General features: G+C 38.8%; 1 protein-coding gene across 2 annotated transcripts in view; it reads right to left on the reverse strand.

Annotated features, from left to right (window-relative positions):
* SKAP1 (src kinase associated phosphoprotein 1) overlaps positions 1-17856 on the reverse strand; it is a 291789-nt gene that overhangs the window by 45552 nt on the left and 228381 nt on the right. For both annotated transcript variants that reach the window (XM_043470440.1, XM_043470435.1), the window contains exons 5-6: positions 2176-2253; positions 1145-1228 (exon numbers count right to left, since the gene is read on the reverse strand). In XM_043470440.1, the coding sequence (XP_043326375.1) occupies positions 1145-1228; positions 2176-2253 (162 nt within the window). The remainder of the gene's footprint in view (positions 1-1144; positions 1229-2175; positions 2254-17856) is intronic.

A 17856-nucleotide genomic window follows, 5' to 3' on the forward strand; every position in this document is an offset into this window, starting at 1 on the left:
GTGATAACTGTTTCAGGCAGAGAGGCAGAGTGAGGTAACTGCCTTGAAGCCCAAGATCTAATCTGTAGGATTTCATGTCACTTAGCTAAGCTGTTCTTTCTGCTACCTTTGAGCCAAAGGTGCTGGAAGTCCAAAGGCAACTGTGTAAGTATCTGACTATTCCCTTGACTAGCTATCCAGGCTTTGGGAGAGGAATAAGTCCAGGAAAGAAGGAAGAGAGGAGAAACAGAAAATTACTGAAAGGACCATAAAGGATTTACTTTGGATCAATGGCCTCTGTAAGGTGGTAGAACTCAAAGAAATCCCCGCAAGATTGCTACTTTATCTTCCTCTTGTGTTGCAGCATCACTCCTGCGGCAGTCTATCTGGCAGGAATTCCCTGTTTCAAAGTTTCCATTCACCTACAGTGATAACTTTTAGCTTGTAGTTATTTGTAGCTCCTCCGGTTTGTGCTTATATCCTCTATTCCCTCTCATGAACTAAGCAAGAGTGTTAAGCCAGGATGGGAGGTCTTTTAGGGATAGCTCATGAGTGTTGTGGTTGATTGAGTCAGTGGTGGCTCATAAGAAGCTGCTTCTGACTTGGGTCAACACTTTGCTGCTGCTGCCATCTGGCTGAAGGGTGTCTCTCGGGCACAGCAACTCTTGGGGTCTCGACACTCCATGGCTCTAGGGATGTCCATTGGATTACATCCCAGGAGCCAGTAGGATAAAGTTTGAAGCATGCTCTTAGAGAGTTCGTACTCAAAGATTATATTTCTGGGCTGTTGGTAAGCTGCTAAAATCCTTCTCAGAATTATTATTTTTCAATATTTAACCTATATTATTAATGCCTATAAAGTGTTTGAGGTTCTTTTTTAACAAATGCCAAGGCATTTGACCTCGATGATATGTTATTAGTCATAAGGTAGCCTTTTGATATGCTGACCATACTACCCTAGTGCTTAAAGGGGCTATAATTTCTAAATTGGTATCAGTTTTTGGTGATGAGCAAGGAAGGTATTATTTAGCCAAGCTTCTTTCCCAAGCATGTCTCTTTATGGGTGTTAGTTAAGGACTACTAAGTTTAGATCTAAGTGCTTGAGAATTTACGAAGTGCTTGCATCCAGGAGTGAAATGCTGCTGTGCAAATGAAGAACACTTACTTTTCTCATTAGCATAGTAGTAGAAGAGGCCTCTGCTGACAACACACCATCGCTTCTGCCACTCTGATCCAAAGAAACTATGATCTAAACAGAAGAGCAGTAAGGGACATAAATTCAGGTAACTACAATCACTGAAGAGTCCGTAAAATCCAACAACACACAGTCCAGTGTGTTATTGTTTTATCTTCCAGGTTAATGGACTGTAAAACCCTCCCTTTCACTCCCACAGGTTATCCCATATTGACTCAGAGTGCAGAGGACTCACTCAGTTAAAGGCCCAAGTTCTAAACAGGTTTTGCTTGCTCTGACCTCAGCTGTTTCTCTATATTTCCTTTATCTTTAAGGTTCTATTCTCATCCTGTAGTTATAAAATTCTCCACATCTCCAGATCTTTATGTGTTGTTGCCTTTTCAGTTCAGTTCAGTCGCTCAGTCGTGTCTGACTCTTTGCAACCCCATGAACCACAGCACGCCAGGTCTCCCTGTCCATCACCAACTCCCGCAGTCTACCCAAACTCATGTCCATGACACTCTAGGCCATGGGCATGAGCAAGGCTTTCTTTGTACTAAGCCAATTTGCCTGAGTGTTAAACCTGGTACTCCAACCCTACTATCCTAATTAAAGAGTGACAGCTGAAGATTCAGACTTGTCTGAAACTTTAAAGTGGGCTGCTTCACATATGATATAAAAATTACACTTGAGGCAACACAGTTTCACTCTTTAAGGGTGAACACTGAGAGAAGAGAACAAGAATACAGTCATTCATTTATTCATTCAACAAGTAATTACTAAGCAGGTGTACCAGGTGAGCAAGACAAAAACCAATCCCTGTCCTGATGAAGTGGAGATGTGGGGCCAGGTCTTTCCAGCCTACACACAGATACCAGACTTCTCTTTTTTTCCTTTCCTCTTGCCTTATACCTGCCTAGTATAGTAGTGGGCATAGAGAATGCATTCCCTATGATGGCCCTCTTTTTCCTCATTTCCATTCTCTTCTTGGAATATTCTGAGATCTGGGATCTAATCAGTACCTTTGCTTTTCTTCTCTAAGTATCCTTGCTTGATGATATTATCAAGCTCTTGAGCTCCTCTTTCGATGTCTTCCATTCCTAAAAGGAATAAGAGCAAAATGTTTTGTTGAAATCTGACAGAATTTTCATTGATTTGGGCTACTTGAGATAATCTACATTAATGAAGAGATACAGACGGGCTATTGCTTAAATATGATACAGAATAAAACAATTTCTAGATGACTGGAGGGGAGTAAATTTTCTTTCTTTCTAATTATATCTAATGCTGAAATTGCTTAAAATGACTTAAACATAATATTAGTCTGTACAAGGGAGGTTGTTTAAATGTGCACAGATTGGTAAGAAAAAGGACTCCAAAAAACTAAGAATTTGCTTAACTAAACACACACTCACCTTTTTCTAACAAACAGAAAGTCACCTTAGTAAACATATTTTTATTAAGTTCACACAAAGAAAGGCTATGCATAGCTGAACTTGGCAATAATTGCCAAATCCCGGTTTTGTCAGTGTCAAGGGAAAAGTCTAGGAATGGAAGAAGCCTTTACAAAGAGAAGACCTGGATCTGACATCAGCTTTTAATTGTATGCTGCTAACACTCTTGGCTTTCAATTAGCCTCGTTAGGCTAGTTTATTGAGAAGTCAAGATCCTAATTTGTCTTCCACCACTAGGGGTTATACTTATTTTACAGAAGGGAGGGGTAAAGGTCAGACAGAGACAAAGAGGAAGGAATTTAGTTCTCAAAAAAATAAACAACAACAAAAACAATAAAAAACTCTGTACTTCTTTTTTTTTTTTTGTACTTCTTAATTAGGAGAAATGAAGGGAGTGGGCTAGCATAGTCCTAATATTCATTCTTTTTAGGTTTGGGGACTAAACCTTTTGCTTCTATGCTGTTTCCAGCTTAGTTTCAAAAATGTAGATCAGAAGAGCTCTTTTTTAGCTGAGTGCCTGATTCTTTTTCCTATTTGTTCTTATTTTCAACTTCTTGTTCATGGGCTGTTTCCATTTGTGTGTTATGCAGTTAGCAAACTCTGTGGCTGCTATAAATCTCCTGGATGGGTCTCCGGGTGCACACATGAGATGAACAGCAGCAAAGGAAAGTTCATCTATCTAGGATTCTTTCATTTCTCCCGCCCTTCTGAAAATTCTAATATCTCTTTGAAAATGCTCTCCAAGAAACTAGAAACAGATCATACTGAGGGTGAGGACCTGGTGCAGCTAAGAAGGCCCTTTGAAGGAGAACCTATCCTCTCTGCCATGCTGTCAAAAAAAAATTGCTCCTAGAGGCCTAAAAATTAAATGAAAGACACAAGGGATAAGAAAAACAGGATCCTTTAAGCCTGGAGTTTCCATCTTTTCTTCCCACCATTTTTTTTTTCCCTTTTTTTAAGGTTTTGTTAAACTTAGAGACACAGTTTCTTGTTAAAGATGCCGAGAGTCTGAATCATAAAAGACATGTTAAATGTTCTATTAGAATTCAAACCTCCTTTTTTAATGCAAATCTAAATGCCATTTTATGGAACATCTATAATTATGAAAATGGGAAGACACTGCCTCGTGTGCGGGGAGAGTCTGTGAGTATGAATATTACATTAATGGGCCCACACCAGCTCACTGATCCTGCTGGCAGGAGCATAAAAAATGCTTGAGTGAAACTTTTATTTAGATGTTAAGACTCCAGGCCCCAGCGGGGTGACAGAGACAGTCCCTGTGAGTTGCCATCCGAGAGAGAGCTTGAATTGAATTACCCAGGGGGGAAGGAAGTAGTGATGAGCACTGCTTCGCTTATTTAATTTCATTTACTTTCAGTACATTATCAGCATGAGGCTTTTCTCTCCCCACCAACTGAAACCCAAGAATGCCACCACCAAGAAAACAAAGACATAATGCAGCAGAGATGTTTGAATTCAAAGTCACTAATTTTAGGAGACTAGGGACAGCACCATCACTACCTTCTCACCCTAAAAGTCACACTTGGTTTGCTAAAATTAGGCACTGAATGAGTTGCTGAATTTCCTCTCTTGGTCATCCATCAACAAGATTCTGAAGAGGAAGAGAGCTGGAAATACAGTATTTTATATGCTGTGTTTTTGTAAGATGTGTTTTGTTGCTTTCCTATCAGAGGGAATCTGTATTGATGAACTCTCTTGCCTGCATTCCCTTATGGGCAGTGGAAAAAAATGGGATTATAGGTGAAATTTGGAATGGCTAGGGAAAAAAAATCAGATCAAATCAATTTTTATTCTGTTGACTGTCTTCTATGTCTAAGGCACTCTGTGATGAGTGCAATAACAGAATTGTTCTCAATGTAAAGTTGACTCTGAGCCCAATCTTATTACCTCCACAATCTATTAGATAAACCCAGATGGGATCCAGATCAATCTCAATCCAAGGTGAGAAGCCACTGTGGCAATCAAGTTCTCTCCCCTTTCAGTGTCAGCTCAGGGTCTCACTGACCAAGAAATGGTGGTCCTGAGGATATACACATTAACTCCAGTCCTGTGTGATGAGGCTGGAAGAGCCCTGTATGCCTGAATTCACAAGTGAACCGATATGCAGAGTTACTAAACATGTAATAGAAAGTATGTAGATGTTTTACAGGATGGTAATAAAAATATCACTTTTATTATCATAAAATTGGAAGGAAGAGGCCACAAACAATTGCATGAGTTGCTATTTTAAGGCAAAACATTTAAGTATATAATTAAAAAAAAAAAAACCAAGGCTTTTTGTCCACTACCTAAAAAAAGATATCACCACCTTGATGGAAAAAAAAAAAAAGAAATGATTTAGATTTACTGGGAATAAATTGCCCTTTGGATAAACCTAGGGGTGTATCACATTATATCAGCACAAAACAGAATTGCATTAGTGTCATAATCTCTCTCTACTACTGCACTTAACTAAATCTCTCAGAATAGCCCATATAAAGAAAAGATTCACTTAGCTGAAGGATGTGGGGCTATAAAGATAAGATCAACAGAGTAGAGTGTTACCCAGAAGTGATGGCCACCCAACTTTCATGACAGATGAAGATAAAAGAAATTCTCAGACATCTTTCTTTCCCCATCCAGATTCCTTTAAACCCTGTATCCCACCCATACCTCCTCTGCAGAGTACAAGTCCATCTCTCAGCACTAAGCATGACTCCTTAGTTAGCCACGCACAGCAGCAACAATGGGGGCCCTTTGGAGTGTGATACATTTCCATAAAGTAGTCAATAAAAAAGACACGGGAGCTTATGTGAGTCACGGCCTATTTAATCAGCTGCATTCTAGCCCACTGAGAAAAGAGAATTGGAGAAATCAGTTGGCAATACAACGGCACAAGGCTAATAGCACAAGAGGCCGCACAATTTCTATTGCAAAAAGGTTGCAGCTCTTGCAGAAAAAAACAGTCCCCACAAACTTTCATTATAGGTACTGGCTTGGTCTCTTGCCCAATCAACCTGAAATGAAAATCAATTATTAAAAAAAAAAAAAAAAGAAAATCAATTATTTAAAAAATTCCATCTTTTGTTCAACATTTTCCTCTCCCTAAACTGAACTTCTATCCTCTCCTTTCCTTTTACTCCAAGTTCTTTTCAATTGTTTGAAAAAAGAGACCAAGCCAACTCCATCCTGGAGATGGATAGCTACCTGGGATGAATTTCAGGCAGGATGAAGTTTACCAGTTTCTTTCATTAAAGTACACATGATACAGGACCTAGGATTTTGGGGGATGAGTTTGGATAAAATCTAAAATTTGAAGGTTGGGAATGGTCAAGTTCCATTTGTGATTCCAGTTCACTCACAGATCACTGGTATGTGTGTGCATTTGCAAAATGACAAATATACTTCACAGTGTCTCAAATGGACAAAATCAAAGGGGATGCTGCAGGTCAGGTAGGGTGGGAGGGACAGTAGTCTCCTGTCTGGTGGTCGTTAATCTCCAGCGTCACTTTGTAGACAAAGGTCTGTATAGTCAAAACTATGGTTTTTTCAGTAGTCATGTATGGACCATACGTGAGAGTTGGACTATAAAGAAGGCTGAGCACCAAAGAATTGATGCTTTTGAACTGTGGTGTTGGAGAAGACTCTTGAGAGTCCCTTGGACTGCAAGGAGATCAAACCAGCAATCTTAAGGGAAATCAACCCTGAATATACATTGGAAGGACTGATGCTGAGGCTGAAATTCCAATACTTTGGCCACCTGAGGCGAAGAGCCAACTCATTGGGAAAGACCCTGATACTGGGAATGATTGAGGGCCAGAGGAAAAGGGGGCAACAGAGGATGAGATGGTTATCGACTCAATGGACATGAGTTTGAGCCAACTCTGGGACACAGTGAAAGACAGAGAAGCCTGGCATGCTGCAGTCCATGGGGTCGCAAAGAGTTGGACATGACTGAGCGACTGAATAATCTGTTGGTTAAATCCTCTCCTTTGTTTCTGGTTTCTGAGTCCTTCTTTAATAAGTTCATTACTATTTTTCTTAGCTTCTTGCATTTCTGGATTACTTTTTGCTTTTTTTCTCAATTTTCAGGAACCAGTCAATTAATGACAGTTTGAGGTGTTTGGCAGGAAGTATTCATCTTCTACAAATGAAACAGGGACAACGGTTTCAATGATTCTTCCTTCATTAGTCCCTTGGGACAGGCTTACATAAGTCTTGATCTGCTATGGTTCCATTCAATATCCACTTGAGTTTACATTTATTTATCACATTTTACAGTCTTTGTGCTTTGCTTATTAAGGAATATAGACTAACACATATAAGGTGAAAAATTCTAAGCCATTAATAATAATAGACTTAGGATCTAAGAGTTTCAAAGACATGGAAGCCTTTAATCTCATGGAGAAATAAATTGGATAGCAGATGAAAGGAAGGGATTGAACACAAAGTACTTAACCAAGTTCTTCAACAAACTGTGACATAAGAAACTAAGAAAATAAGTGCAACTGGAGCTAGACTGAAGGATGTCAGAGAATGGTAGAAATCTCACATATGGTTAAAACCAATGCAGGAGACAAACATTCAGGAGATCTTGATGGACCCTTGTTTCCCCTCCAGTATTTTAAGGTCTTTAAAAAAAAAATCTGTTAATCCAGGTAACAGACCAAACTGTGTAAAAATCTGTGGAAGAAATTTGTTACACTGAGGATACAGAAAATTCCCAGTAGAGTCTAGGCCAGAAGTGCTAAGAAGAAAATAGATAATTGATGTGTGAAATTATTAAAACTAATACATTTTAATAAAAATGTTTAAAAAAAACCCTAACAGGTCTTAACCTGCATTTTATCAAGCATTTTCACATTTAATTTGAGCTCCATAGCATCCCTGTGAAGTATGTATTACTACCATTTCCACTTTACAGGCTAGGAAACAGGCTTACTGAAATTACAGGACTTGCTGAAGGTTGCTCAGCTGGAAAAGCCCAAGCACTTTCCACCACCCTGAGTTTCAGCTGAAGAGACACATTCAGAAGTAGCTGAGGAAAGAAAGGGTCTTCCCATCTCACTTGCCCACAAGAGATCTCATTTAAACATGGAAAATGTGGGACTTCCCTGGTGGTCCAGTGGTTAAGACTCCAATGCAGAGGGCACAGGTTTGATCCCTGGTTGGGGAACTAAGATCTCACATGCTGTGGGGTGCAGCGAAAAAAAAAAAAATTATGGAAAAAGAAAGATACAATGTGCGGTTATCCCAATACTTTAATATCAAAAAATTACTTTAAGGTCCCGTATTTCTCATTTACTTTGTAAGGTACTAGATGACTAATCTATAGAATTGTTTTTAGGGCAAGTCTGTATGAAATTCAAGAGATCAACAGATATGTGGAACAAAAATGAAAGAAAGAGAATGCAGTAAAAGGATACACAAGGAAAAGAAAATGCAAGGGAAAGAAACCTGGAGCTCTCAAACAGTGCTGCTTGAACACCAAGATTTGAAAGGCCTCTCTGACACAAGAGAAGAGGGAAAGGGAAGCCTGGTCCACTCTGGGGCTCATGCAGGAATTTTGGACATGATTCATTTACTCTTCAAGGAAGAAATCTTGGTTTAAAAACAAGGAAGATTTTTAAGTCAAATATCCAAATTGGTTTCTTTTCATAAAACTGTCCATTAATAATGCCAAGCTTGTTTGTTGTTTAGTCGCTAAGTCATGTCTGACTCTCTTGTGACCCCATGGACTGTAGCCGGCCAGGCTCCTCTGTCCATGGTATTTCCCAGGCAAGAATACTGGAGTGGGTTGTTATTTCCTTCTTCAGGGGATATTCCCAACCAGAGATCGAACCTGTGTCTCCTGCACTGGCAGGCGGATTCATTACCACTGAGCCACCAGGGAAGCCCCAATGCCAAGCTACAAGGTAACATACAGAAGCAATTAATGTTCATGGCATATGAAGACACTTCTTGTTTCCACAAAAAGGCACTACACTAATTACCACAGACGCCTGTGGTTTTCAGGGATGCTCCTCTTCCATGTCCTTACTTTCAGTAGGATTTTACTTACAAGAAGTGAAAGTTTTGGAAAAAAGGCCTTCCAACTCTAAGTATGATAACTCCAATGCACGAGTTCTAGCATCTAAATAAATGGGAATAAACAACAGCATCCAGTAAGTAAATAGTTCATCTAATTCAATGTAATAAAACTAATTCGATATAATAATTTATTAATTCTCAATCCTGGTATTAGGACACCAGGGCGTCTTTTGATCAGTTGATGGTATTGATAGAAATGGCAGAGATTTTGAGTAATTCACTTTAAGAATAAGAATGGATTCAATGCTTTTCTATAATAATACCATCATTTACATTCAATATGCTTTCTTAAGGGAAAAGTCAATTAAAAATAACTTATAGTGTATTTTATTTATGCCACAGTCGATGGTGATTAAACACATTTGATGTAGTACTGTAATCATGGCAATCAAGAACTCCAACAGAGTTTTATTTCCTTGAAAAAAAATTTGTGTTTCTTCAAAATCGTGGGTTCTTATGGAAGTGGGTTGGACATATAAATGTTGGTGGTCATGTGCTATGGGGAAAAAGATTGAGAATTCATGTAATCACCACAGAAATGGTATAAACCCAGAAAGTCTCTTGTGTCTTCTGATTTTATTAATGACATGTATCTATAACTTGGCTCAGATGGTAAAGAATCTGTCTGCAATTCAGGAGACCTGGGTTCGATCCCTGGGTCAGGATGATCCTCTGGAGAAGGGAATGGCTATCCACCCCAGTATTCATGCCTGGAGAATTCCATGGACAGAGGGGAGCCTGGAGGGCTACAGTCCACGGGGTCACAAAAAGTTGGACATGACTGAGTGACTAATGCTTTAATTTAGTACCTTTAGCTTTATTTTCAATCCTAAGAATCCATCCTTAATACCGAGCCACAGAGATCCAAATAACCTGAATTCCTTTTAGCAGCCAAACCACAGTAAGTGGCAGCAGGATAAACTGAGAATCCTGACCCAAATCCAGACAGTGATGCTTCAAATGGCTTCAAGATTCTAAAAAGGAGGAGGAGAGGATTTCAAATGCCAAATTGTTTTTTTTTTTTTTTTAACAAATCTCGAAGGATCATTGTATTCTCATCTCATCTTGAGACAGGCCACTTTTATACATGTGTCACTTGAGAGTGTTTATCTTTAAAAATGAATGACAAAATATTATTTTCAAATATATTTACTTACTTCTCTACTGGATTATGATAAGAACAGGGAGAAAAGGAAAGAAAAAGAGCCCTCGCTGGGTTTGGGGTCACTTTTCAACTGGTTTAACTTCTACTTGTCCACCATACTGTGGCCAGAAATCATCTTCCTGAAACGTATATCTGGCCCTGTCACATTCCTGTTTACAGCCTTGAATGGTTCTCCCTAGCCTATAGGAGGAAACTCAAACTCTCCATCTCTTCAAAAACTTTAAAACTTGGTCTCACCCTATCTTCCAGTTTCATTTTGTCCTAATCCCTTATCCTTCCTAATACTCCAAACAATAAGTGACAGGCTTTGCCTTCTGGAATATGGCATGTATTTTATACTGCCAGGCCTTGGCTCATGCTGTTTTTCTTGGTTGGGAATTTCAATCTCTTATCACCATTTTCTGAGGAGGGAGTGCTCCTTTAAGACTTAATTCAAATGTCACATCCCTTCTAAATCTTTCTCTATTTCTCCAAATAGAATTATATCCTCCCTTTTCTGTGCTCTAATACCATTTTCTATAGGGTACTATTATAGCACAGTCTTGGTTCCCAGAGACCCTAAACCTTTCCCCCAACACTCTCTCTCCATTCTTGTCTCTTTGCTTAGATGTACATAAGACCTTAATTACTATGTAAAACTGCTAGAAGCCTGAATGAGGAAATAGAAAAGGGACTTCCCAGGAAAAAGAATGTAGCTGGGGATCTGGGTAGAAGGCAATAGGGAGGATGGTCTAAAAAGGGAAGGAGGGTAAAAATGTATCTTGCATTCAGAGGCAGACAGAGAGCACTTTGAAAAAAATTAAATGAACAAAATAGCATAGTGCCTGGATTGAAATGAGGGAACAAAGAAGATCCAGTATGGCTGTGCCCCAAGGAGATGCACCAGTGTTTGCACCCCAAGTGCCTAGGTAAGGAGAGTAAGAATTATTGATAGATTGAGGCAGAGCTGGAATGGCTGAGACCCATCGCAGGGCAGGGCTGTACTGTAATTGTTGAACTGATGTGGGATAAAGAATAATCCTTCCCTAAAATACACTCAGTAAATTCCAAGGAGTTTGGTGCTAATTATTTAACTTCTTGAAGCCTAAAGAAAACCTGTGGTGGGAAGTCAGGTTCCTTTCATAGAGGGCAGTTTGATTCATTAGTCATATACTCATATACCTGTTTCTCTCTGTAGCCCCAAGGGCCTTGCACACACAGTAGGTGCCCAATAAATGTTTGTTAAACTGAATTGAAACCACTTCCAGCCTTATGGGACTTGTGGTCTAAGAAGGCAATATGGGAGTGAATATTTGTTAGATAAATCACTTCCACCTAAGCCACAAACAGTAACTTTTGTTCTGCTGTATATTCACTATTTTAATCTTAGGGTTGGTACTGTGAAATAAGAAAGTAAAAAACGGAAAGAAAGGAAGCTTTAGCCAAGAAAGCCAGGAGAAAGTAGCGGGTGAAGAAGTCAAGAGGAATCACAGTGCTAAGAATGACAGGGAAATGGATAAAGAGAATTTTGGGAAAAAAATTAGGAAAAAATACCATGAACCTCAACTGGAGAGAACTAAATCTCCCAGCTGATTGCATAGCCTCATCGAGATACCAGTTCTCTTTACCTCAGAAGTTATTTATCTTCAGGAAAGCATCAAAGGATGTGTACAGAGAAAGTCATAATGGACAAAGACGGAGCCAACCACAACTTAACAAATGGATAACTGAATATACTTCAGAAAACACCTATTGATGGCAATTTCTGAGCTGCAGGCCTTGAGTGGCTAAGAACTTGGCCCTTTCTTTCCCAAGTTTTGTTCTTTTATTTCCCTGAAAATTTTATTTTCTCTTTGAACATTACAAGTGTGTTTGTTTGCATCCTATACACAAACATTCTGTGTGTGTCTGAGCACTTGACACTGCTGATGGTGAAAGCTGCATGGGGATTAGTATACTAGAATCCTGGAATCTTTATTTTAGTTATTCTCCAAACCAAAAGATTTCAGGGAGGAATCCAATAATAGTAATTTTGCCTTCTCCATGTCTCTCTAGTGAAAAATTAGAGCACTGCATTGAGAAAACTTTTAAAGCAAACAAAGCAGAAAATAAAAAAGAAGACTCAGGAACTAATTATTGTGATTCTCTGGGGGTATTTCAGGGTGGGTGATCTAATGAGAACTCTCATACCCCATCAGGAAGAACTTGATGGGAACGCAGTGATCTCAGCAACGTGGCTTTGACCTGGGATGTATCAGCTGTTGGACAAAGGGCCACTCCCAAGCCGGACCTCGCTCCCAGCCAGCTCCCTGGGTGTCTTTGTGCAACCATATGGGATTGGTGACAGAAAAATGATGGCTGCAATAAGGAACCTTGAGGGCAAAAATCACCACCTTTCCTTTTAAGTTATACATATGAGATTTAAGATCTTTTTTGTTTCTTCTGTTTCATCTGACAAAACTCAAGCAAGTTTGAAGTAAGTTGAACTTTGCAAGGAAAAAATTAGGGAGGGGAAAATGAGGGTGATGTTGCTAGACCCGAAAGTTTCCAACCAAATCACCAAGTCTGTAATTGCAAAATAAAAACACTAAATCTCAATATCTATTTGCACAGCTCATTAACTAAGGGCTCACACTCAGCAAATGGGAAAAAAAAAATAAAGGAAAAAACCTTCAGTACCAAATACATTTGGAAAGTTACTGTGGAGACCTGTCCTTCCCTAGGATCTAAATTAGGCTGTTGTCAGATGCATCTGTCTGTCTGTCTTTACTGTTTATGTGGGAAACAGCAAGTTGGGATGAGGCAACGCATCTTTTGTCAGACTGTGCTGGAGAGAAAAAGAGAACATTCCTTTCTCCACTGAGTATTCTGAACATTGCAGCAGGCGCTCGACCTGCTTTGCTACTGGGACAACATGATTTACAATGTGAAAAGGGAAAACCTAAATCACCAAGTAATGAAAACATTAAAGTTAATGCATCACAAGTGAGGAATTTATTACCATTAACTCCAATAAACAGTTATAAAACACTTGTCCTTTCCTGTCCATGTGCAGGGACACAGACACTGGACTTCATTAAGCTCAACTTTCTTTTCTTCTTCACTAGACCAGTCATGTGTGTTTGAACCAACCACCATTTATTGTTAAGTGGACTGGTTCATTTTCCAGGACTGCAGAAAGCTGAAGGCACATCCATTTTGCTTCACGGTGCTTGGTATAGACGGATGAAATAGCGAAGTTTAGAAGACATGCTGCTCGGTATGGCTATATGAGTTTATTTAAAACTCCCTAAAATGTATGTCCGATAAAAACAGAGTAACTCTTCTAAGCAGCCTTTCTCAGAGGCAGGTATATAAGTAATAATGCCTGGCAAGGAGGGTGGCATATTGGATGCCAATGCATGTCAGGTGCATTTAGCTGAATAATTTTTCCCTTGTTATTGTTTGGTATAGCACCTTAGAAACCCGAGATGGAAACCCATTTCCTTCCAACATCTTTCTTTGTCACAGGGGCATACCAGTTTATTACCTTCAGGTTGTTCATGAACAAAAGAGGGTGCACATATTGGATGGCTAAGGTAGATTGGTTCTGGAATCATTTATTTTAGAGGAAAAAAAGAACTATAGTGTCTTTTTGGAAAGCCAACTCTAATCATGGAATTGCCTGAGTGTTACAAAGCAGACGGGAGGCAGCATGAAATTCAGGCTTCCCTGACTAGTTATAATAGTAATGATGATAATACTAATACTTCACATTTGGATAGCCCTTTATTTAGTGTTTGTAAAGTGCTTTCCTTAACAACATCTCTTTGATTCTGAGACAGAAAGAATGGGCTCAATAGTCTAACCTTTAGGAGTTGAAACTGAAACTCAGAAAGGGTAGAAGACTCTCATGCAGCTGGAAGGAAAGAGAATCAATACACAAATTCAGTGTTTTTTTAAGCTCCGAATCTAGTACTTTTTTTGGTTATATTATGCTATGACAAACATTTTTATGTAATGAGTAATGCTCTAGTCATAACTACAATGTGGTCAAGATGAAGAGTGTTTAATTCTAGATTTCTCGGCCCAGATGGTTTTTAGGAACCCTCTGTTAAGTATGGCTACGTTATTGGTCCTGCAGGATGGAGCCTGGGAATTGTCCAGGATGTCCAGCTTTGAAATGAGGTCTGATTTTTGGCATTACCAGACAAAGGCAGGTACTTGGATGACTCTCCTGTTGGGTCTCCCATGGGCCAAACTGTGTAGAACATGTGAAAGAAAGGGCTAGAGAGGCTCTGATGCAGAATCTGAGCTGTGTATCCTGCATTGCCAGCACCAAGATTTCCACAAGTAAGAAAAATTGCTAAAAAGTAGTATAATTTAAGGAGGTAGTAATCACTATTTTAGCATTTCCATAAGGTACCCTAATGAAGAACTCTTAGATGAAGAGGTTACAGGTCTCATCAGAAGTGATGGAGCAAATGACCCTGCCACTCATTTTGCACATAGGGAAATGAAAGCCCAGCCAGCTGTGATGCCGTTATGTGACTCACTCAATGATGCCATTATGTGACATCATCCAAGGTAATGTGACTAATTTGTTGTAGAGTTGAGAACAGAAATGGAGTTTTCTGACTCCAATTCAGCATCATATCATTCTTTCACTCCCACAGTCAGGAAATGATCCTTCTCTAACCCTCGTTTGACACACAGTACAGCAGAAAGTGGTAAGCCATCCTAAAACAGGTGAATTAAGTAACAGTCTCTGTCCTGAACACTGAGGCTCCTAGTCTTCTTTTACTGTTCAGTTCTAAAAACCCTGGGAGTCGTGTACAAGGGTACCTCCAACAGATTCATGGATCCTTCCCTGGAAAAATGAATGGCTTCAGAGAAAAGACCTGAAGACACTGACATTTGGGAGACCCCAAGCAAAATGGCTGGGTCTTCCTGTCACTCTCAAGTTTAGGCTTTCTAAAGTGAAGTCCATCAGTGAATATGTCCCACCTTGGCACACAGAAGTTTCAATATGCCTTTTAGTGCCTCATATTTAAATATAAGCAAGGTCTAAAGATCCCTAGACATTTGCAGAAAAGCTTCCAACATGGAGGACACAGACCAAAACATACAACAGATAAAAAGGAACTCGGAGGAAACAGTTAATTTAGGGAGCAGAAAGGAAAATTAAAAACCAAAACAAACGAGCCATCATTAATGTTTCCAGAGGGATGAGAAGACGCTGAATTCATGAAATAAGATGCTTAAAAAGAAACAATCAGAGAACAAGAAAGGCTAGTCTTAGACATATGGTAGTCAACATTAAAAACAAAATCAATAGATGGGTTGAAGATGTAATTGAGGAAATATTTAAAAAATAGGGCAAAAAGATTAAGAAAACAGAAAACAGAAGATATAAAAACATTAGAACACAGAAAGTAAAGGGAAGATAATGACCAAAGAAACTTTAAATTTTCTCAAAATGTGAGATATAAATCTTCTGACTGAAAGAGATAGCTATAAACCTAGCACATGAAATTTCAGAGACCCACACCTTGATGATGACTTGAAATTTCATAACACAATGGATAACAAGAAGTTTGTAAAAGCTTCTGAGTTGGGGGAAAAATTGGTCATACACAAAGAATCAAGAATCATACTGGCATTGAACTTTATAGTGACACCAGAAGCTAAAATGAAGCAAAACTTTACAAATTCTAAGGGAAAATAATTTCCATCAGCGTTTCAACACCTAAACTATCAATCAAGTGTAAAGGTAGACTAAAGAGGTTTTCAGACATGCACAATCTCAAGAAATGTACATTCTGGGCAGCCTTTCTAGGATGCCACCAGAACACGTGCCCCACCAAAGTGAGAGCGTCCATCAAGAAAGAAGGTGATGGATTCCGGTGGGGCTCTGGCCAAGGAAAGAGACAACAGTAAGTTCCAAGGTGGGCAGCCCACAGTGGGGAGGACAGAGGTCTCCGGGAGAGCTGCTCTAAGAACAAAATGGACCTGCTGAATCATCTGATGTGGGCGACCACTTCCAATTCTGCTACAAAGTTCGGGAAGAATTGGGGATGGTGACTTAGAAAACTAATAAAATGAAAAAAGCCAAGGCATTTTCCTACTCTGGAAAAAACAAGAAATAAAATTTAATTATAGAAGTTTATAAGGGTTGGCAGTAAATAAAATTTACATAGTTAAAACATGTAAAGCCTAAAACTAAACAAACTAAAAATTACAGTATAATCATGTTGGGAAGATGAAGGGAGAAGTGAAGACTGGGATTAGAGAAGAGTGTTAAATCCTCCTCTGCCAGAATATAAAATCAACAGTTAATATCTGAAATTGAAAAAGAAAAAGAAAAACCTGTATAATAATATATTTAGAAATTTATTATTTAAAATTATTTAGAAATAATATTATTTAGAAAGAATTATTTCATGAATTTCTAAATGTACACAGCAGAATTGATGAAAGATTTAAAGGGGTTGCTTCTGGAGAGCAGTACTCAGGAATTAGAAAGGGATGAATGTAGTATTATTTGATTTTTAAAACCATATGTCTTTTATTTTGGTGGAAATAAAAAATAATCAGAAAATGGAAAAAAACAGTTTTACAACAATTTTACAACAAAGCCACATGTCTCCACATAATGATGATGTCCATTCTGAATTTTGCTAAATATACAAAATTCTTAAACTTGGTATGAAGGGTTTATGACAAAGGAATCAAGAAAAGAAATTGGTGTGGAATAAAGAGAAGCAATTTTTACTAAAAACCACTTACACAAAGCCATAGGTACCATTGAATTAGGTACCATTTTAAGAATATTTTAATCATCTGTAATCTTTGTGCAACTTAAGATTCATTTGAAATTCTAATATTGTACTTTATACCATAGGTTTAACTCTTAAGCCCTTCCTACATTGCAAGGGGACCCACAAAAACAGGAGGTCTCTTTCCACAGGAGATCTGTTTTATTTCACAAGTAACAAAGGGTATGTGATCCCTTTATGAAATCTGGGGGTCTGAATCCCTGAGTATAAACTTGCGCTGCAATTTACAGAATAGTTTTATATCACTAGGCATGACCAAAATTGTATAAAGTAGCTGCAGATAAAATTAAATCAGAAAAAATTTATATGGAACCTACCATGTGGTAGGTATTGCACCAGAGAGCAAACAATTCCCAGGATGTCCTAGAAGGCACAGAGAGCACAGATGTGATTGTAATTTATAGGATCGGAAAGGTACAAGGCCACAAAACAAGACACCTGTTGTCTGCATTTATGTTAAAGGTTTCATTTTTTAAAAAATAATCAGAAACCCATAATCATTATTCTTGACATAAATTACACATTAGATTGGGAGTGGAAATCATGTTTTAAGAATAGGAAGGGAAGGAAAAGTAAAACCAACTGCATGTAATTTTTCAAGTGGAAACAACGGCAATATGAAGATATATGGGCTTCAGACCCTCTGGTAGAGGAAGGAGGCTGTGCTCTCTTACCTCTTACAGTGTCACTCCTGTGACCTCTACCATTTGAAATGCTTTGATTCCACCTTGCCCAAGGGACCTGTGAGCAACGGAGAAAGGGATGAAGGATGCCTATGCCTGACCTCACCTTTACATTGTCCAACGACCGAAGGCATAAATCAGCTTTCCCCTTGAAGACTCGAGTGTCAGAAGCTCATGTGAAATGCTGGAAATATTAAATGATGTCCCTGAGGGTTTTACTGTTCCTCAGTTTTCTCCTGTAACTGGGAGAGCCGTTCACATGAATGATACTCTCCCCCAGGACCTCAATTTGTATACAAAATGAAGTATGAAACTCCAACAACTTCTTGCCACTTTGGAAAGAAAATAAACAATTAGTGGAGGTTGCCCTTAGCCTACTGGTCCTGCTTATATTTCAATGATCTCTGTCTATTCCCAGAGAATAATTCACACCAACAAAGGTGTGATACCCTCATTACAAATCCTTGTTTCCAGGATAATAAATCAGTGATGGTTAAAAAATCTCTGCAGACAA

This window comes from Cervus canadensis, chromosome 1, assembly GCF_019320065.1.
Source record: "Cervus canadensis isolate Bull #8, Minnesota chromosome 1, ASM1932006v1, whole genome shotgun sequence".
NCBI lineage: Eukaryota > Metazoa > Chordata > Mammalia > Artiodactyla > Cervidae > Cervus > Cervus canadensis.